The following is a 21,858-nucleotide window of genomic DNA, read 5'->3' as shown; positions in this document are numbered from 1 at the left end:
TATATATATATATATATATATATATATATATATATATATATATATATATATAGTTGAACTAGAATACTCTCAAAAGCACCATAGGGGTGGTGCTTTTGAGTTTTTCGCCATTGGATGGAGAGATGTGAGGTTGAGATGATGGTGGTAGATGGTGGTAGGTGGTGGTAGGTGGAATAGTGTTTGATCCAAGGGCTATTAGTAATCAAGAAGTAGATCCAATGGCTAAAAACCTAATAGCACTATGGGGGTGATACTTGTAAAAGTATTCTAACTCAATTTTATATATATATATATATATATATGCTACTATACTATCAATAGTACCAAGCCCTTGGTATCTTGGTACTATTGAGTTTTCGGTCGTTGGATGAAAAGATGTGCGGTTAGGATGATAGTGGTCTCCGGTTAAATTGATAGTGGTCCCGTAGGGTTGAGTGAGTGGTTGGTTTAATAGTATAATCTAACGGGTGGAAATGATCAGAGGGTAGATCTAACGGTAGAAAACTCAATAGTACCAAGTACTTGGTACTATCGATAGTATAGTAGTCGGACTCTATATGAGCAGGGCTACTGTGCTATTAGGAGTACAGCAGTCCTTGTGTTCCTAACTTTTTAACCACCCATCAAACTTGATGGGTGGTTAGAATGATAGGGGGAAGAGATATTGGAGAGAAATTCAAGGAGAAGAAAAATTGAGACACCAAATTTCTCTCCAATATCTCTTTTTCCTCTCATTCTAACCACCCATCAAACTTGATGGTTGGTTAGAAAGTTAGGAGCATAAGGGGTGTTGTGCTTTTATATATATATATATATATATATATATATATATATGCCATGGCTACTATACTATTATGAGTATTGGAGCCCTCGTACTCATAAGTTGTTTTCAATGATAGAGCTTCCAAATCGACGATCCACTTCGTTAAATATGATATATATATAGAGTGAGGCTACTATGCTATCGGAAGCACGGAGCCTTCCGTGCTTCCAGCTCGTTTTCGATGTTGTGACTTTCGAATCGTCGATCGGCTCCGTTAAATTTGATCTAGAGTATTTGAAGTATCTAGAAAATAAATTTTATGATTTTACGATATCATTTGCCTAGTGAACGAAGGGGCTCAAAATCAACGGCTGAAAATAAAAATCTTACAAAATGTAATAATATGACATTAAAATTTTAAATCAAAGATATTGATCTTGTTTTATATAGTATAAAGAATTTTCTATCAAAATTTCACGTGATTTGGATATTTCTACACCGTTAAACTTGCAAACGCTCACATACGGCCATTGAAATTTGTTGATTTTGAGCCATTCGATCACTAAGCAAATGGTATCGAAAAATAATAAAATTTATTTTTTACGGTACTCCAATACTCTAGATCAAGTTTAATGGAGCCGATCGACGATTGAAAGTCGCAAACATCGAAAACGAGCTGGAAGCATGGAAGGCTCCGTGCTTCCGATACATAATAGCCTCACTCTATATATATATATATATATATATATAATATATATTATAATATAAGTGAGCTAGAATACTCTCGATAGTAAACGGGGCGTTTTACTATCGAGTTGGTTTTCGATGATAGAGCTTCCAAATTGACGATCGGCTCCGTTAAATATGATCTAAACCATTAAAACTACCTAGAAATCAATTTCACGCACTTCGATATTGTTCTTTACATCTAGTGAACAAAAAATGAATGGTTGAAAATGAATATTCTTTAAAATGATGATAGGAGTCTTGTAATCAAGATCAAGAGTATAGATCTTGTTTAAATAGTTTAAAGAATTTTAACAAAAATTCAATTGATTTGGATATCTTTACACCGTTAAACGAGAAAACGTCTCTTATCCACATTAAAATTACAAAATTTTGAAACCCTTTGATCATTAGGCAAATGATGTCGAAAAAATTGAAATTTGATTTCTAAACACTTCAAGTGTATAGATCATGTGTCAACGGAGCCGATCGTCATATGGAAGCTCTATCATCGAAAACAATCTCGAAGTGAAAACGCCCGTTTACTATTAAGAGTATTCTAGCTCAACTCTATATATATATATAGCATTAAGGAGTTAATTAGCCTTGAGAGGTACGGTCGAATTAATTAAGTTGGAGCTTTATGGTGCATACGCCTGAAGCTTGAACCGTACGGCTTCGTTGGAGCGAGAAAGTTCCAGCCATGAGTTATTGAGTGCACCTTGTGTACGGGTGCACGTGAAGAATGTCTTTTTTGTGAGTTTATAGAAAACGAGAGAAAGATAGAAGAGATTTAGAAAGAGGGTTCGAATTGTAGCTACTCTATACAGAAGAGAAGTCATGTATAATCTTCTCTTATTTAATGAATCTTATTTTATTCGTATATTTTCTGTTTTGATTTTTTCTATCTTTTGTGATTATATCAGTTTTTGCTGAGAAGACAGATTTATAGTAGTAAAAATTCGATTTGATGTTTTCGTTGCAGAATTCCAACAATTGATATCGGATCCACAGCAGTTGGTATCGGAGCGGATTGCGAATTCTCAAAGTCCGGTACCGGGGCGAGTACCGAATTTCCAACAAATCTAGCACTTTTCTTGCAATCTTTGTTTCTTCAGACTTAATATCAGCTACAGAAAAATTTAATAATTGATATCAAAAATTCCAAGTTCAAAATTTAATTACTTTATATTTCTAACTATGTTAATTTCAAATTCCAAATCAAAGCAGAGTAATTTGACTGATGCGCGTGGTCGTGATCACTTATTAAAGACAAGTGAGAGGTCAATATATAATTCTCCTTCCCCACTAGTGCTCATCATGGCGTTGGTGGAGTTTTTAATATTGTTTCGTTTCAATACACGTTTCAACTTGATAGATGCGACTAAATTATTGTTTGCTGTTATTGCACTTCTCTACATCATCTAAAAATCAAGAGATCAAAAGACATTAAATTAACTCTACAAGAGAACTTCTTTTGCTACCAACAACTATGAGGCTCAACTCTTGTTTTATGATACTATGTCTCCTCCTCCTCCTCCTCCTCACTTGTGTGAATCATGTCGGTTGTTCTCCGTCGTCGTCGTCGTCGTGTGGGAGTCTCGACAACATCAGCTCTCCTTTCCGTTTGGCGAGCGAAACGCCGACAGGCGGATCCCCAAGCTACGAGATTCTCTGCGACGGCGGCAAACCTATGCTGGAGCTGGGGTCGGCAAAGTACTACGTGACCAACATCTCGTATACCAACCAGACTATCAGTGTGGTTGATCCCGTGTTTGTAGGTGACGACAGATATTGCCATCTTCGAATCCCATCTCCGCCACCGGGTTTTTCGGATTTGTATTTGAATGTCGGGGAAAACTGGGCTCTCTTCGTGAATTGCACGAGGCCGATCCGAAACGGCAGGCACCGGCGCGTCCCTTGCCTAAGCAGCAACAGCACATTCGTCTATGTAGTAGTTCAAAATTATGCATTCACTGTGAATTTGATTGGGGCCTCGTGCGGATTTCTGGCCTCGGTTCCTGTCGTCGGGGATGTCGTCGGGAATTCGACCGCCACCGATATTTTTGAGCTCTTGAAGGAGGGATTCGTGCTTTCGTGGGCCGTCGGCCCCCGCCCTCAAGAACAGGCTCAGCCAACTCCATCTGCAACGTTTCATGGATGCTTGAAAGAAGCGAAAAGGTACGAATTACGCACACGAGTTTGACTATGCTGCTTCTGAAAGCATAAAGGAATTGGTACTTTCAATTTTTTAATTCTTTGATCCACTTCTTTGACGAAAAATCACTCAACTCTAGAAGGAATTATTTTCATCTCAATCATACGGTTTTTGATCAAAGGGTCAAAAAGTCAGAAATACTAACTTCTTTATACTTTCGAAAGTATAGTAGCTCTATACTGAATTATGCTACCGTATCTAAATTAGAGTCCACCAGTGTTCACTAAATATTAATTGCGACCATGCTTACACGCAATTTTAAATTTACTTTTGATTTTAAAAAGAAAATTTCTTAGTTATAAGATAGTGTATCAATACCAAATGCTATGACAGAGCTAAACTCATTTGCCATATATATCAGCCAAAGATTTAATTAGTATAGAGCTATTAAATTGTATAAAACAATTACTGTTCTCCAAAGATACGCTGAATTAATATTTTGGCTTAATTACTCTCTACCATGCTGTACTTTATAATTTTTTTCATTTTCTATGCTATACTAATAATTTTTTCAATACACCATTGCTTTATTATATTTTATTAATTTTTATATTGTATTTTATTTTTTTTTTCCATCTTCTTGCATTATTTTTTCTCTTAAATATCACTAAACTATTTTCCCGCGCTATTCTTTACGTTACCATTATTAAATCTACATTACCATTATTTAGATAAAATCTTGCAGCTTTATTAAGAAGCATTGATTAAATGAATATCCATGATAGACTCATTGAAAATTTTTATTAAATTATGTTTAACTTTTTTGTGGTTTTATGTATTTTGTTATTTTGTGTGTTAAAATGATCTTAGTAAATGCTTTACCACTTTAATTTCAATCAATATGTTTTAATTGCTTTTACTTAAAATTATAAATTTATTGCTTATAGTGTAGGATTTGAAAATAAAAAGGATAATTGAGTGGTGTGTATTTGAAAATAAAGGGCATTTGAGTGGTGTGTTTAAAAAAAAAGAAGTACAATATAAAAAGTGAAAAAAAAAAACCTATAAAGTATAAGAATGTAGTATAGTATAGTTAAGCCTAATAAATTTTTTGTTCAACACTTTTTCTCACATTTGGGCTTGAAATTTTTTGATAGCCATATTTAGAGCAAAGTGGGATTCAAACTTAGAATTCCTGATACCAAATTAAATTATATAAAATAAATATTTTGTTCTTCAAAAACTTAAATTATCAGAAAATAGTATTTTCAATCTTTTTATATTTAACATAAGTTTCAAGCTTCAAACTTTAAACAATGAATTCAACTACTACATTTTGGCTTTTTATTTTTTATTTTTATTTTTTATTTTTTTAAAGAACATCACGTTTTTTCCTTTTCATTCATCCCACAACTTTTGAATTTTTTTCCAATTTCGTACACTTTTAAGTTTCAAGTCATCATATTTTGTCTCTTCTTTGTTAGTTGATAGCTTGTTTTTATGTAACAGCAAGAACTTCTTAACAAAACATAGTTTTGTTTTCTTTTACGGTTCAAATTTTGTCTTTAAGTGTGACGCACCACTTTTCGTGGGGATCATCCATACTAAAACTACTCTAATCCAACAAACTCATCCCTATTAATCTCTTGTGCTTAGCCAACACGCAAAATACAATAATCGAGTTAAGAGGTTTAATCCTATTATATATTATATATAGAACTATTTCAAATTTTAAGTATGTCACGTTAAGAATAAAAAGTAAAACAAGATTAAATTATCCTTCCGCATGATCCAACATACATCATAATTGTGTTATTTGCAGCAATTTTGACAATTTTGTCAACAACAAAGGGCGTCTCTCCATTCCATACTCCTTATTTAAAAGTGAGGACTATTTCTTACACTGTATGCACGATATCTTCTTCAGCAATCACTACTTTCGCTATGCAGTCGTCGTGGTTGTTGTAATAGAGTTTGTGCAGCTTTTACTAGGTAAACCTACCAAATGATTTAGCGACAAGTGACAAACTGTTCTTTTTCTTCTTTTTCCTTTTTTTTTTCTCCACTCTAATCAACTAACTTATGTGAATTTGATGTTTTTTTTTTTCAGCATTCTGGATATTAGGGAGGTTCGTTTTTGCACCAATTTCGCTTCTAATTCTAATGGCTTATAAGTTATGGAGCAGTCATGTGTCCATCGATATTATAGAAAAGTTTCTCCAAGACCAACAAATGCTCTCACCTACGAGATATTCCTACACTGATATCATTGCGATTACGGGCCACTTTAGAGAGAAGTTGGGACAAGGAGGATTTGGGTCGGTCTTTAGAGGTACACTCTTAAGTGGGCAACATGTTGCCATCAAGATGCTTGGAAATTCTCAATTCAACGGAGAAGACTTCATCAATGAGGTCTCAACAATTGGTAGGATTCACCATGTAAATATAGTGCGGCTTGCTGGTTTTTGCTCAGAAGGATCAAAGAGGGCTCTTGTTTACGAGTACATGCCTAATGGATCATTAGACAAGTATATCTTCTCGGCAAAAGGAACTAGTAGTAGACCCTTTTCCTGGGATAAGCTCAATGAAATAGCACTTGGGGTGGCTCGGGGTATCGACTACTTGCATCGAGGATGCGACATGCAAATTTTACATTTCGACATCAAACCGCATAATATTCTTCTCGACCGCCATTTCAACCCAAAAGTTTCAGATTTCGGACTCGCAAGGTTGTTTCCAAAGGATTATAGTCTTGTTTCTCTTAGTGCAGCAAGAGGAACCATTGGATATATTGCTCCGGAATTGGTATCGAGGAACTTTGGAATTGTATCTGACAAATCTGACGTCTTTAGTTTTGGAATGCTATTACTAGAGATGGCGGGAGGTCGAAGGAATGTGGACCGATCGATAGAAAATACAAGCCAAGTTTACTATCCTTCTTGGATCTACGACCAACTTACACAGAACGATGGGATCATTGAAATAAATAACAATATTGAGATTCATGAAGTAGAAAGCAAGCTATGTAAAGTGGGGTTATGGTGCATTCAGATGAAATCGTCAAATCGCCCTTCTATGGATAAAGTTATAGAGATGTTGGAAGGGGATACGGATAACTTGCAAATGCCGCCAAGGCCCTTTTTTTCATCCTCGCAGCCAATCTCTGCAAGGCAATCTTCCATTCAATCTTCTATTCAATCCACTTCAATAGAATTATCGATCATTTCCGAACAGAACGATTATTCATCTTCAGACAAATAATATTAGGGATGTAAAATTTGTTAGTTCAGTTACTCAAAGCTAAGTTTGCTGATGTACCACATGCACGAATTAGAGTTACGCTTTGATAAGACACCAATTTTTTTAGCTGCTGTTAATAGAGCATACTTATTTAAGCAGAAAGAAAAAAATGAATAAAGATAAATTAATACACAAATTGTTAGAGATGTCATTATTTGTAATTTTATATTTTTAACTTAATTAATTTATATTGCGAGGACCTCGAGTAGAAGTTTTAAAAAAACAAAAAGAAAAAAATATATAGAAAACTAATTGGAAAATCATAGAAAACTTTTTTTTTCTTTTGCTTGGTGGCTAATGTAGAGAATTAATCGACATACCAAGATAACCACAAAAATTTTATTGATACAAAAATATATACTTTTACAAGCCTCTCACATATAACACTCACCTTGTACAAGCCTCTCACACTTTTTTTTTTTTCTTTTTTGAGAGATAGATAACACGTTATCCGCTTCGTTTATTTTTTATAAAGAAACTTAGCTGGAAATATAAATCATCAACTAGGATTCGAACTTTGGACCTCGAGTATCAACCACCAAGCCCTTTGTCACTTGCTCTAGGGACGGTCGGTAATCCTCTCACACATTACACTCACCTTGCGGCGGACTTGCACATTTATACTCACACACTCCCAAAAACCTGTTACACAAACCCACATTACCATGGTATGGGGACCTCAGGCGCATAAGGTTGGTTCAACTAACTTAATTAAGTCGGTGGGCTAATGTAGACTTAATAAATCCTAAGCTTTGACAAACCTTAAGGCCCTGTTTGGTAACAGGATAAGTCTAGAATAGCTAAGTTTATACCCAAAAATCTGCCAAACAAGATGGAAAAAATACCAGAATAGGAAATTCCAGTCAAAGCGGGTAATTCTAGCATATTCCAGAATTACCCGTTAACAGCAGTTCCGCACCACCCTTGGAATTGTGCGAAATCCAAATTTAATTCCAAGGGCACACACTGGAAAATCGCGCCTCGTGGGACGAGCTCGCCTGCCCTTGTGTTTATCGCCTCTCTGAAACGCCTCTGCCTCCCACTCCTCTTTACCCGTGTCATCTCTCTCCTTCCTCTTTACTGCTGCTCACCACCGAACCCTAGCTCTCTCTCTCCCCCGCGCCTTTACTCCATCTCACCACCCACCTCTGGTCATCCCTCTTTATGCTATCCTCTTTACGCCGGCTCTCTGCTTCGTCAAAGTGTCTTCCCCATGAAGCTTCTTCATCATTTTCTCTCTTTAAACCATATCTCACCTACTACAGTTTGTCGATTTCCCTCCCTGCATGAAAGCTTCCATTAATTGAGGTGTGCTATTTCGAGATCTCCTACATCTCACTCTCACCTACACTTGCCGGAGAGCAGTTAGCGTTGCAGATAAATATTTACTCCAGGTGATCTTCCTCGGCCAGAGAGCACCAAAATTATTCACCACTTTGGCAATCGATTATACTCTTCTCTTGTCGCCTCGATTTGACTAGTCGGCGCCATTAACATCGAGTATTCCCTCCTTCTATCGGCCAGGTAAGGCAACATTGGTATCCTTTAAATAAGGATCCAATAAGGGTTATTGCCACCCCTTGAGGCAAAAATCGCACTTGACAAATGTTGTTGCCTTTGTACTCGACCCGTATTCAAGCATAGCACTTTCTATTTTCGGTCTTGCTGAGGTAAGGTTTCAGTTCTACCTTCTTGCTGTTTTCTACCTTGGGTTTATTAGCAGTGATGCATGGTGGAAATCGGATGTACTAATGGCTTGGAGGCATAGATTTATTTCTATGCAGCCGCCATATTTATACACATGACGATCCATTCATGCTGAGCCCTTTGGCTAATGCCATTTATGCACACTTTGTGCGGTCATTTCGCCATAAACTGCATAAAAGTTGAAAAGGTTGGAAATCCATCAAGGATGCTTCGAATGTCTATATAATCATCTACCTTCTTCCCTTTTGTTAATATTAGACACCATACTTGTGATATGATTGTATATATGTTTAAATACCAATTTTATGTATGTATTCATTGTAAACAAAGGTCACTTTTTATAGTGATTATGAAAATGTATATAATTTGCAAAGTTTGTTATTTTTAAATNAAGGTCACTTTTTATAGTGATTATGAAAATGTATATAATTTGCAAAGTTTGTTATTTTTAAATGAATATCGATGACTTAGTCTTGAACTTTATTATTCTTTTGATGCTTCAAGTCCTACTCTGCTAGATAATAACCTACTTCTTCTTACTAAACTGGTTTGTTTCTTACTCTAGTTTGTAGTATCTTTTTTATTAAAAAACATTTATATCGAATCTACTACTTTTTACTCTCTGTTTTATAATACAATTATCAATTAAAAAAAACATAATATTTATTACTATCCACCTGAAAACTAGTAGCTTTCATAATAGCTTCCAAGTATTGCTTACTCAACATGCATGTTATGTTTTCAATTTGATATTTCACATTTTCTCTTGTCGTAATGATCTCTTTTGCAAAAATTATTGTTGCGAACTGAAATGTTGTTGATTGAGATGTAAAATTGCGGGTAGCCTTCGTACAATGGGCTATACTGAGTGATGATGTACGGGGAAGTAGATACATTTCTATGGTTGGGTGGCAATTTCACATTTTTGCAGCCACTATGGAAGCATCATGTACTTCTTCCCCTAAGCCACTATTTTCTCTTGATCCTCTCTTTCCTCCTAACTTCTCGAATGGATTTCATCAGGTTTACAATTTTGTTTACTCCAGATGGCCTCTCAAAATAAGGCGCCACAACGTCCTATAAGAAAATATCCTAACTTCATTGACGTTGCCTCGAACGACACCCAAAGCATTGAAAGCCCAGGGGGGGAATCCTCGAAGGGTAGAGTACGCTCTGGAAATTGGACTGAGGTCATGGATTCTGCTATGTTGAACTTGATGACTGAAGAACATGTTTTGGGTAATTTTATTAATGGAAGCTTTACGACATTGGCTTGGAGTAGAATACTCCATGATTTTAATAACCGAACAAAGCTCTGTTTCATGAAAAATCATTTACAAAATCGGTTGAAAGTTTTGAAACGCCAATTTGTTATGTACCAAACACTCGCAAACAAAAGTGGGTGGGGTTGGGACTATGAGCGCCACATTCCGACGGCTGGTGACCCGAGTGATTGGGATACGGTGATAGCTGTAGGTTACTAAACTTTTCTTATTTTCAATTTCTGATTATGAAATAACAAGTATTTTAATTGTTCATCACACTTATATTGTGTAGGAAAATCCAGCTTATGCAAAATGTAGGGATAAACCATTCCCTGCATATCACGACATTGAGTTTTTAATCTGGAAAAGCAACTGCCACGGGAAGGCATGGATTTACAACTGGGATGCAAAATGAGGACGTTCGCAGCACATCCTCGTCCTCTCCGGGAACAACAGCACTGTTAGAACAAATCCAAAATTCACTTTTGAATGCTTCTGGTCCTGGTCAAGCTTCAACTGGTCGACCAGTCCCTATACCACAGTCCCCACGGAACAATGATGTGAACGACACCCATTCGTGCTCCCCTACACCCACTCCTGTCAAGAGGGGAAATCCAAATGTTAGCACAATCTCTGGTCATACATCTTCTGGCAAAAGGCGCCGCTCGTCCCCTTCTTCACGCAAGACAACACCAACATCAAGCCAAAGGGGACGACCTGCTGCGACCCCTGATGGTATCCAGGAGCTTGTCGAACTTGGTAAGAAGCGACTGAACATAGCCGAGCTAATGTTGCAACGGGAGCTTGATGCCCGTCCGAAGGTGCACTCTATCGAGAATTGTATGGCGCGATTAAATGATGTGCCCAGACTCTCTCTTGAAGCCATCATTTCTACATGTGAAGCGCTCAAAGATGAGCGCAACCGATCCATCTTCATGTCTTTAAGCGGGGATATTCTATATATGTGGATTGAGCGTCAGGTAAGTATGCAACGTACGGCCGGTGGACAAAAGCCGGACGGACCTTCCTTTCCTCCTATCTAGATAACTTTTTCGCACCTTAGCCTTTTGGTTTTTGTGGTCTTGCTTACAAACTATCATATTTTGGGGTTTTGACTATGGTTAGCAAGGCTTATGGGTGTTTGCGTTTATGTTCATGGTTTTTATGTATCTGAACTTTATTTGCTTTAATGCTACTGCTGTCAGCTATGTCGTATGAAAATGTAGTAATGGTTTACTATCGTGCTATTTTGGACTATATTTCCTGATGGCTATTTATGTAGCTTTTCATTTTATTTGTATACTGTTATGCAGTTCGTATTTCTACAATTTCATGTTGGCTTTTCATGCAGCTTTTTCCGTTATTTGTTTACTGTTATGCATCCTTATTGCTACAATACTGCTACTGAAATGTACTATTCAACTGCTGATTTTATGTTTCCTCTTTCTAATTGGTGTGTCCCTCTTAGCTCTATTGTTTGTATATGGCTATTCTCGTGGGTTGTGCAATATCTTCGATATGTTTATTTTTTGGCAATGATGCGTGATAGGAGGGAATGGTAGGGAGGCAGGGTGTAAGGTAAGCCTTGCAGCCACCATTGTATTCCATCACAGGTTTAAAAACCCTGAGCCCAGCTTTTAGCTGATTACTTCCTATCTTCAACTGCTTCATTCTCATTTTCATTACATGTTGGTTGCTCAAGTTCTGCTGGATTCTTCTATATTGTTTCTTCACACTATACTTTGATACTACTATCCTGTAGTTCCTAAGAAATGAGTTACATTGGGTTTGTTTGGAAACATGGTTTTCATATTGCTTGTCTAGTTAATTTATTTTCTCTCGCCTCTATGTTGTTTCGGCTTATAAATCATCTCAAGTTGGATATTTTTAAAATGGGTTTTACCTCTTTCTATGCAATTAGATGATCAGTTGTACATTTCTGCTAGTTTCTTTCTCAATTGGCTTACTCTTTTCCTTTAATATGAAATTGAGAATTATAGGTGGCCCTGTATGAAGATATGTAATGCAGTTTTAATATTCCTCTTTCTAATTGGTGTATCTCTCTTAGCTCTATTATTTTGTATACGGCTAGTCTCGTGGGTTGTGCAATATCTTTGATATGTTTATTTTTTGGCAATGATGCGTGATAGAAGGGAATGGTAGGGAGGCAGGGTGTAAGGTAAGCCTGGCAGCCACCATTGTATTCCATCACAGGTTTAAAAACCCCGAGCCCAGCTTTTAGCTGATTACTTCCTGTCTTCAACTGCCTTAATCTCATTTTCATTTTCATTTCATTTTGGTTGCTCAATTTTCAGCTGGTATCTTGAAATTTTGCTTCATACTATACTTCGATCCTGCTAGTTCCACTTGTTTTGTTGATCCTTCTTAACTATGTGTCTGGGATTTTTTCGAACTTGTTGCTTACATGTTGGTTGCTCATGTTTCATACTATACTTCATACTATCCTGTCTCTAAAACTGCTTCATTCTCATTGTTATTAAATTATTTTATTTAGAATGCTGCAGAATTTTTTCCTTACTCTGCTTCTAACCTGAGTGCTTCCTATCCCTAGCTGGTCCATTCTTGTGTTGATTAAATTTTGCTATGTTGTGTTCTCAGATGGTTTCATTTTATTTTTACATCATAGTTCAATTCTATGCTGCTACTGTCACTTATTTTGTTTCTGTACTGAATTATTTCATCATGCTTCAATTCCATCATGCTTCTATTCTATGCTGCTAGTGTCAATTATCAAACAAAATGCCCTATATTTCCTGCTATAAAACAGAATGCTACTTTACTGCTATATTTCCTGCTTTTATTACTATTCTATTGCCTTTTCTATTGCTTACAGGTGACCCTGTATTTCATATATCTCTCATTGGTTCTTTTTATATGCTTAATAATTTTTTGTACACCAATACACTGCTTGATTGCATGGATAATGAAGTTTTATTAACAAAGAAATAGGCAGGAGGGTATCGACAAAGGTATATTGCGGCTTCCGGTGGAATTGCGAATGTGGCGATGATGCTTAATAGGATTAATGGTGATCATGGTAGGGTGGCAGTGTTAAGACCCACTGCAGCCATCATTTTTTCCTCAATCCTTTTAACCTGAGCCGATTATGATCATTCAACAAACAGAGCAGTTTTATGGAATTGCGAATGTGGCGATGATGATTAATAGGATTAATGGTGATCATGATAGGGTGGCAGTGTTAAGACCCACTGCAGCCATCATTTTTTCCTCAATCCTTTTAACCTGAGCCGATTATGATCATTCAACAAACAGAGCAGTTTTATGGAATTGCGAATGCGGCGATGATGCTTAATAGGGTTGTAGATGATCATGATAGGGTGGCAGTGATAAGACCCATTGCAGCCATCATTTTCTACTCAATCCTTTTAACTTGAGCCAATAACTTATATAAGAAAATCTTATAGGTTGATGTTGTTTGACAGTTAACTAATCGTAATTTTTTTATATATTGCAGAGATGGGTGCTATACTCAATCGTCGTTTTTTTTCATCTCCAACTATTGCCGATCTTATGACGTTCTTAGATGAGGAAGATGAATATTGGGATGAAGTGCTTGGTATTATGATCAATGAAGGTGCTACTACATTTCACAACACTTTGTACAAGCGACCATGTCGCACAAGACCTTTCACCGGTCATCAAATAATTATGGATATTTTACGAGGTCATCCAGATAGAGGGTACCAACATTTTCGCATGTCCAACACTACATTCGTACGACTTCGAGATGAATTAGTTGAGAAAGGTTTGATACAGGGTAGTCGACATCTAACTGTTGATGAGCAACTTGGAATTTTTCTATTCGCTATAGGCCATGGAGTCACAAACAGAGTATTAGCCGAGACATTTCAACACTCGGGGGAGACAATTAGTCGATATTTTAATACTGTCTTGCGAGGTGTAGTGGAACTGAGGCATGAGTACATCCAAATGCCAACAAGTAATGTTGGAATGCATCAAAAAATAAGGGACAACCCTTTGTTCCACCCTTTCAAGGTGATAGTACCAATATTCAATGTTCTTGATTACCCTTTTATTAGACTTACTAATTTCTTTCATGTTGATTATATTTATAGAATGCAATTGGTGCTATTGATGGAACGCACATACCGGTGGTTGTAAGAAAGAGTAAGCAACCGCGTTATCGGTGTCGCAAAGGCTTTACTTCACAAAATATGATGGCCGCATGCTCGTTCGACCACCAGTTCCTATTTGTTTGTACTGGATGGGAGGGTTCTGCAGCAGATATGAGGGTCCTGCGGTGGTGTTGTGAGAGTGGCGGTTTCACGGTACCTGAAGGTATGTTTATATTTAAATCATTTGAAAGTATTTAAATATTCAAGGTTCTTGATTATTACTGTTATCCTGATGGATTTTTTTATATATGTGTAGGGAAATTTTATTTAGTCGATTCTGGATATGCAAACACTGATCGTTTTCTCGCGCCTTATAGAGGAGAGCGATACCACTTGAGCCAATTTGATGGCAATGCTCGGGCACGTAGGCATCGCGGACCACGGGATCTGTACAATCATAGGCATGCCCAGTTAAGAAATGTTGTTGAGAAAGCCTTTGGCATTTTGAAAAGGCGTTTCAAGGTTCTTCGGCAAGCAACTCCTTTTCCTTACAAAGTGCAATGTCGCATCGCCTTAGCATGTTGTATCATCCATAACTTCATCAAAAGGCACCAAGGAAACGATATGTATTTCAACATGGCAATGGATCCTTTTTCTCAAGATGAACAACAAGAGGAACCAATACCCTTGGTTGGGATTGATGACTCACGGAGGGGTGAGGCGCTCCGCGGTATGATAACGGAGCAATTATGGAATAATAGATAGCATGTCTCCTTCGTTTTATACTATGGCCTGCACTTTGTTGCAATGATGTTTTCAATTGGATGACTTCTTTAATCTTGTATTTTCAGCACATCTGCTGCTACTTTCTTGCAACTCAAACTGCTTCTTTTTTTCTTTCCGTTTGATATGTCGAATGTTAAGCGTACTTGTATTTCGTCTAACTGATTATGTAAACATTTCTATGGATATGTTAATTATGAAAGCTTTGTAATCTTGTGATTTACAAAGTTCAAATGTTGCCTTGTCTGTAATCTTGAAAGATTTAAGTATAATTGGTAATAATGATATTTTTCAAGAATTTATTATTTCCGTTTAAATACGGGTGGGTACGGCAGTTTATGATGCTTTATTACTTTGTGCAAATATGCATCCAAATTAACTTGTGAATGTATTTTATGATAGCATATTCATGAACTTTGTGCATCCAAATTAACTTTGTGCAGTTTATGATGCTTTATTATTCTCGAAGAAAGAGCATCATAGCGTATTTATGAACAGATTACAAACTATAAATTTAAAAAAGTGCAACAATCACTTTGCTAAAATTGTTGCATAATTAGGAAAAAGTTATTGTCAAATTTACAGTTTAAATTATAGCCGTTTATATGAATCTAAGACCATCTCAATGCATTTACAAATGTGATCCTGAAAAATAAATGTGCTTTGGCAACTAAAAATTGTAGAAGAATGCACCATAATATAGAAATGGCATTGTTAAATTTATTATAACACATGAGCATAATATTGATGTGTTCAACTGAAGCATATATTAACAAGGGTAATATTGGTATTTTGCAAAGTATCAATGTATTTGTTCCACTATTCTCCTTTATCATCAGGAAATTTACCAAACATAAAATTGCTTATTCTTTGTAATGATTACATTTCATACCAAACAAAAATACTATTTCATTCCTTAATATCCTAGAATACATAAGGATTTGGAGAATAAATTTTTTAATCCCTTTCCACACAATTCCATTACCAAACAGGGCCTAAGGCTATAAGATAGTGAGTGATGCGCCTTATAGTGGAAGTCGGTAAATTGAGTTATGTGCAATATTCAAAGGTGCATTAAAGAGTAATCATAGGTATTGTATCTTTTTCTTCTAAATAATTATATTGATTGTAGACAGTATAATGTCATAGGCAGGAAAAAAAAAACCCTTATAAACTCTCACTTGATTAGATCAAATTGTGTCTTAATGTGTAATTAATATAAATCTATTCTAGATATATGGTGCAACATGTACGACCATTTGGTATTTGTTTTCTTTTTCTGGCCAAAAGTAGAGCTCCACTACAACAAAAACGGTCTATAACGACACTTTTAAATATCGGTACAGGTCAAAAAAAGGTGCTGCTGGCTAAATTACCTACACTTTTAAAAAGTGTTGCTATATGTGGAGTCGCTAGGTATATAGTGATTGTTAAAGAGTATCGGTATAAGCCAAAAAAAGTGCTGCTAATTTACTAACACTTATTTAAGTATTTAACAACCGCCGGAACTTTACCTCGTTGGCTGCGGTGGCGGAGGATGAGGAGAAGGAAGGGCTTTTCGTTTAGGATTTCAGTAAATTGAGTAAGGAAAGAAGGGAAGAAGGGGAGATGGTAATCGATTTTTCTTTTTTCTTTTTTTTTCTGTTTGTAATCGGGCCGAATGGGCTAGGTGGGATGGGTTGAGTAGAGTAACCTTTTATTTTTTGTTGGATTGGACTTTTTATTTAGGCATTAATAGATTTTTTTAAAAATTTTAGTATAAATGAAACACTTATACAAAAATGTCACAAATATGTGTCGCTATAACCTAATTCTATTGTAGTGCTCGCAGTCAGCAACTCAATTGCTATCCAATTAGTCTATTATTTTTATGCCTAACTACTTTCAAACATATTCTAGAACACAAATTGTTGAAACGGTGAGAATATTAGCAATAATTATATGCATACTTGTTTTGGGAATAGATTAATAAGAATATTGAGGAGACTTCAAAGTAGGCCTCAGTTTTCTAGACCTACCATTCCACAAAGTTATCTTTCCAAAAACAGCAATAATATTGTCAACAGCAGCCATGTTTGACCAAATCAACTTGCAAAGTCAATGCAACCATATTTGACCAAATCAAACTACGCGTGTCCTGCTTATCCGGATATTTTTTTTTAAAAAAAAAAAGCGCACACGGAGGAAAAATTCTTAGTGACGAGGCGTAACAAATTAATCAAATTAATTCTTTTAAGAATATATGTTCCATCATAATTATAAAAAAATATTTTTATTATACTTTTGTTTGAAAAGAAGGAATGTGATTGGCTTGTTATTAATGACGTGGTACAAGTGTGACAGTGTAGAATTCCTCCACGCGGAGAGGATGGGACATAGGAACTAGAGTTACATGTTTATTAAATTATAGAGGTTAAATTACACTTTACTATACTATATTTTAAAATTATTTTTATTTGCTATTTGTATATTCTGCTATATCGTACGTATGTACTATTCAATTTTTGTAAAAAAATTATTATTATATTATTATATTTTATTACTTTTTATACTGTATTTTAAATTTATTTATAATTTTCTATATTATACTAGTCTCTTTTCGTAGCTATCAATAAAATAGCTGAATGGTGCCTTCGGAAAAAAAAAGAAAAGAAAATAGTATAGTATAGAAAGTAAAACAATCAGTAGAGAGTATAGTGTAACATAATTAAGCTAGTAATGAAAAATATTTTTGCCTGCACCTAGTATATCCTTAGCTATTATCTGTGTTAGTAAATTCGCGTATAATACGCGAATTATTTGCGAATTTTTGATTAGCCGAATTAAACGGCATGAAACGTATTTTTCCCAAAAGTACGAAAAAAATGCGTTCTTTTCTCCAAAAAAAATTATCCGCGAATTATTCGCGATTCGCCCAAAAAATCGGCTCGCGAGGCGGCGACGACGAGCGTCGTCGTCGTCCTCCGCCGCCGCCCTAGCCGGCGCCGGGAGCAAGAGGGCGCGGCTACGGTTTCCACCTCGCCTGACGCCGTCCGTTTTCGCCCAAAAAAAAGGCCCGTGAGTCGGCAACGCTCGTCGTCCTCCTCCTCCGCCGCTGCCTGGCTGGCGCCGGGAGAAAGAGGGCCGCGGCTACAGTTCCCATAGTCCCATCTCGCTCGACGCCGCCTGCTACGCCGCGTACTGTCCGTGGAAAATAAAAAATATCAAAAGTAAAAATCGCGGCGTTGCGCGCAACTTTGCAGGGAAAAAAATATCGCGGTCCACGAGGCCACATCAGCCTCATGGACCGGATGAGAGGGAGGTCCTCTCATTTTATATATATATATATATATATATATATATATATATATATATATATATATATTTGAAATTCTATTTCTCCATAAGTGGCTATTTTATTATAACAAAGTACAGGAATTTTATTTTNCGAATTTTTAATTGATAAACGTATAATACCCGTATAAATCATGTATCCGAATAATAACCGAATCCGTTTTTTAGCCGTATTTTTCAACGAATTTAATAATTAGAAGACGAATTTTATCCGAATTATACCTGTACCGAATTTTTGCCGAATTCGAATTAACTAACTATGGCTATTATACACCACAATCAATATATAATTACCATTTTAAAATTAAAAATCTAAGTTATAACATATAGGACCGGTAATATTTAAAGATATATATGTATACATATACTTAGTTTGGAAAATCCTTACGTACATGTTAAGTAATTTCAAGAATCTGCAGGATTAAAATGACAATTAATTGTTTAATTTCTAAAAATTCATTATCCAAAATTTTATAATTTTTTGAATGTAAATATTTCGATATCATTTGATATGTCTAATAAGTTAGGCTTAAAATTTTGTTGTGATGTGTGTAGCCAATGAAATCAACTTATAAAGCGGATAATGAATTTTTAATTCATACACCCACCAATCTTGTAGGGCATATAATTAAAATTTATTGATAATATTATAATATATAATACACATTATATTATAAGATATTATATTAAAAAAATATTATTTAATATTTGCTCTTGCCGTGTTCATATTCTAGCCATTTTTTCAAAGATGCCAAGTTACCGTATCTGAATTGTGTTGTGTTTCAGCTATTGTATTATCAATAACAGCAAACAATTGGTATTATCAAGTTTTCGGCTAGTAAATTTATCTTTTGATTATTTTCGTCTCTTAAATCATACTATTCAACTAATTACTTTACTAAACCTTAGACGATTACCATCATTCTAACTGCACATTCTTTCGTCAAAGAGCTGAATATCTAATAGAATAAATGACTTGGTGCTATTAATAGTAACAGTAGTTTATTTCCTAATAAAGTAGCCAACCATTGACTAATTTAGTTGGAACAAGCATCATTTATTAAAGATTTTTTTTTTCCCTCTGACGCCCTCTGCATCACAGATTTGCAATGCATAGGCTTGTTTCCATTCTCTTAGCTCTCTTTCTCCTCGCTGCAGGAAGAAGCACAATTGTCTCAGGAGGAGATGATGCAGATGGCGATTTCTTCAAGAAATGCCCGGCTTCGCGGTGCGCAGAAGGCGGCCCGGAGATCAGATATCCGTACCGTCTCGACTCGAGCCCTTCGTTCTGCGGCGCTCCCGGAATGGAGCTCACGTGCTCGGGCAACGACACCGTCGTAGCGCTCCCGCATGCAGGATCTTTCAACGTGACCACGATCGACTACCTGAACGCTGAAATCACGGTGAAGCTGGGTTGCTCGTGCTTAACTTGCTTGACGAGAAACCTGATATCCGTCGAATCCCTCAATCTAACTACGTCAATCTATCAACCACTGTTGGATGGTTCTGACATCAGCTTGCTAGGCTGCCCAACAAAATGGACGCCAGACGACGACTACGATGCCGCCGGCCCGATCTCTTGCCTCAGCACTGCATCGCAGTTTGTTTATGTGCTGTCTGCTTATGGTTATGCCGTCAGTCTCCCTTCGGATTGTCGGGTGACCGCAGACGATCTTAGCATTTCCTTCCGGCACATGACCGAATTCGGTTCTGATTATTTGCCCACTTTCAAGGAAAGGGTGGCCGATCTCATAGCGCGCGGCGAGGTGACTGTAGGCTGGTATGTTCCTCAAATAACCGGCAAATGCATGCTCTGCGAGAAGGCGAAAAAGTACTGCGGATTTAGCTCGGCGACCAACCAACCATTCTGCCGACAAGGTATATAACATTCAGATTTGCCGTTGCCTTATTTTGCATCCAATTTTCTGTCATCTGACTCCTTATATATATTCTTCTTCATTTCGCAGGTCGAAATGTCAAGCTCATCGCAGGTGCGTACCTTATTGAAATTTTTGTTTCGGCGAAAGATCTTCCATTTTATCTCAAGAGCTGCTCGATCGTATAGTTACAGACTAAGTTTTTTTTTTTTGTAATTCACATAAATTTACGCATGATTAATTAATTGATTGTGATTTGTGAATTCTCTCTACAGCAACATCTTCCGCCGCATTTGTTGTGCTTTTGTTGCTGGTTGTAATCTTAGTCTACTTCTATACACGATCCAAAAGGGAAAAGGAGATACGTTTGAAGGTGGAGAAATTCCTCGCGTCGTACAACGCCATAAAACCGACTCGCTACACCTTCTCGGAGCTTAAGAAGATTACTAAAAGGTTCAAGAATAAGCTGGGCCAAGGTGGCTTCGGGAGCGTCTACAAGGGCGAGTTAGCAAATGGAATTCCTGTCGCGGTAAAGATGCTCGCGAGATCGAAGTGGGACGGTCGAGAGTTCACCAACGAAGTCGCGACAATCGGACGAATTCACCATTTCAATGTCGTTCGCTTGCTGGGATTTTGCTCGGAAGGAACCACACATGCGCTTATATACGAGTTCATGCCAAATGAATCACTAGAGAAGTACATCTTCTCGAAAAGTAGGAATACCCTTCGTGAGCCACTAGGGATGGAGAAATTGCTAGAGATCGCAATAGGAATTGCTCGCGGGATCGAGTATCTGCATCAGGGGTGCAATCAACGGATTCTGCACTTTGACATCAAGCCTCACAACATCTTATTGGATCGCAATTTCAACCCAAAGATATCCGACTTTGGTCTCGCGAAACTGTGCTCGAGAGATCAAAGCATTGTTACGATGACCGCAGCGAGGGGCACGATGGGCTACATCGCGCCGGAGATGTATTCGAGAAACTTCGGAGCGGTGTCTTACAAAGCAGACGTCTACAGTTTCGGAATGCTGGTGATGGAAATGGTCGGCGGGAGGAGGACCGTCGATCCGCAAATTGAGAACCAAAGTGAGTTCTATTTTCCGGAGTGGATTTATGATCAACTAGCGAACGGGCAAGACATTGGGTCGGCGATAGAGATAGCAAATACAAGCGAAACGGAGATTGCGAAAAGACTCGTCGTTGTGGCGTTGTGGTGCATACAATGGGATCCGAGGGATCGGCCGTCGATGACGAGAGTTGTGCAGATGCTGATCGGCGATTCGCAGAGCTTGCCAATGCCACCGACACCATTTGTGTCCTCACAGGTCAAGATGTAGTTATCACAGCTCCAAATGAAGTGTAATAGCATTGTTGAAAATTAATGCACTTTCTCAAGAGGGAAATTCTCATGTGGATTTAGCATTTTTTAGAATTATAAATTGAATAAGAAACTCTTAAAGTTATTAATTGTAAGTTATGAAAATATGGATATAAAACCCCCATTGAAGTCTATAAACGGAGTTCTCCTCCACTGCAATGAGAGCCAATTGAAATTCAATCATGACTATATTATTTTATACGATTAAAACTTATCCTCCATATAATTGAATACTTTTTCTCCAAAGCTAACAAGCATTGTCCTGGACCTCCCTGCTGAAGGTCTCAATTTACCTGCAATTTCCAATTGGGCAAGTCAATATGTAATTTGTGAGACTCACAGTTGAATGAGTCAGTTTATGTTTTTATCTTGGACTTGATGTCTTTTTTCTTCTTCTTTTTTCGTTTTTTTTAATTTTTGAAAGGCATGAATTTGACCCTTTTTT

The 21,858-nt window shown here is 36.9% G+C and overlaps 3 protein-coding genes across 4 annotated transcripts; all 3 read left to right on the top strand.

Annotated features, from left to right (window-relative positions):
• Positions 2,894-3,695, top strand: LOC109710720. Its single transcript, XM_020233458.1, has one exon. It carries the CDS (start codon positions 2,982-2,984, stop codon positions 3,693-3,695), a length of 714 nt encoding a protein of 237 aa, XP_020089047.1. The 5' UTR covers positions 2,894-2,981.
• On the top strand, positions 3,589-6,909 carry LOC109710789 (rust resistance kinase Lr10-like). 2 transcript variants are annotated; one of them, XM_020233549.1, is made up of 2 exons: positions 3,589-3,670; positions 5,758-6,909. In XM_020233549.1, the coding sequence occupies exon 2, from the start codon at positions 5,811-5,813 to the stop codon at positions 6,906-6,908; it is 1,098 nt and encodes a 365-aa protein (XP_020089138.1). In that variant the 5' UTR covers positions 3,589-3,670; positions 5,758-5,810; the 3' UTR covers position 6,909. The 2 variants fall into 2 exon arrangements, with proteins under 2 accessions (XP_020089138.1, XP_020089137.1); XM_020233548.1 differs by lacking the exon at positions 3,589-3,670 and adding an exon at positions 5,482-5,639.
• LOC109710719 (rust resistance kinase Lr10-like) lies at positions 19,263-21,477 on the top strand. Its single transcript, XM_020233457.1, has 3 exons — positions 19,263-20,031; positions 20,121-20,144; positions 20,306-21,477. The coding sequence occupies exons 1-3, from the start codon at positions 19,263-19,265 to the stop codon at positions 21,370-21,372; spliced, it is 1,860 nt and encodes a 619-aa protein (XP_020089046.1). The 3' UTR covers positions 21,373-21,477.

Source organism: Ananas comosus, linkage group 5, assembly GCF_001540865.1.
Source record: "Ananas comosus cultivar F153 linkage group 5, ASM154086v1, whole genome shotgun sequence".
Classification (NCBI taxonomy): domain Eukaryota; kingdom Viridiplantae; phylum Streptophyta; class Magnoliopsida; order Poales; family Bromeliaceae; genus Ananas; species Ananas comosus.
The sequence above is the reverse complement of the archived record's forward strand: the minus strand, read 5'-3'. Positions and strand labels throughout refer to the sequence as shown.

Excerpts from the sequence above, each read along its gene's own strand:
- LOC109710720 (XM_020233458.1), top strand. The coding sequence starts at position 2,982 with ATGAGGCTCAACTCTTGTTTTATGATACTATGTCTCCTCCTCCTCCTC.
- LOC109710789 (XM_020233548.1), top strand. The coding sequence starts at position 5,555 with ATGCACGATATCTTCTTCAGCAATCACTACTTTCGCTATGCAGTCGTC. Across the intron at positions 5,640-5,757 it reads GTTTGTGCAGCTTTTACTAG|CATTCTGGATATTAGGGAGG; the intron begins GTAAACCTACCA and ends TTTTTTTTTCAG.
- LOC109710719 (XM_020233457.1), top strand. The coding sequence starts at position 19,263 with ATGCATAGGCTTGTTTCCATTCTCTTAGCTCTCTTTCTCCTCGCTGCA. Across the intron at positions 20,032-20,120 it reads CCAACCATTCTGCCGACAAG|GTCGAAATGTCAAGCTCATC; the intron begins GTATATAACATT and ends TTCATTTCGCAG. Across the intron at positions 20,145-20,305 it reads AAATGTCAAGCTCATCGCAG|CAACATCTTCCGCCGCATTT; the intron begins GTGCGTACCTTA and ends TTCTCTCTACAG.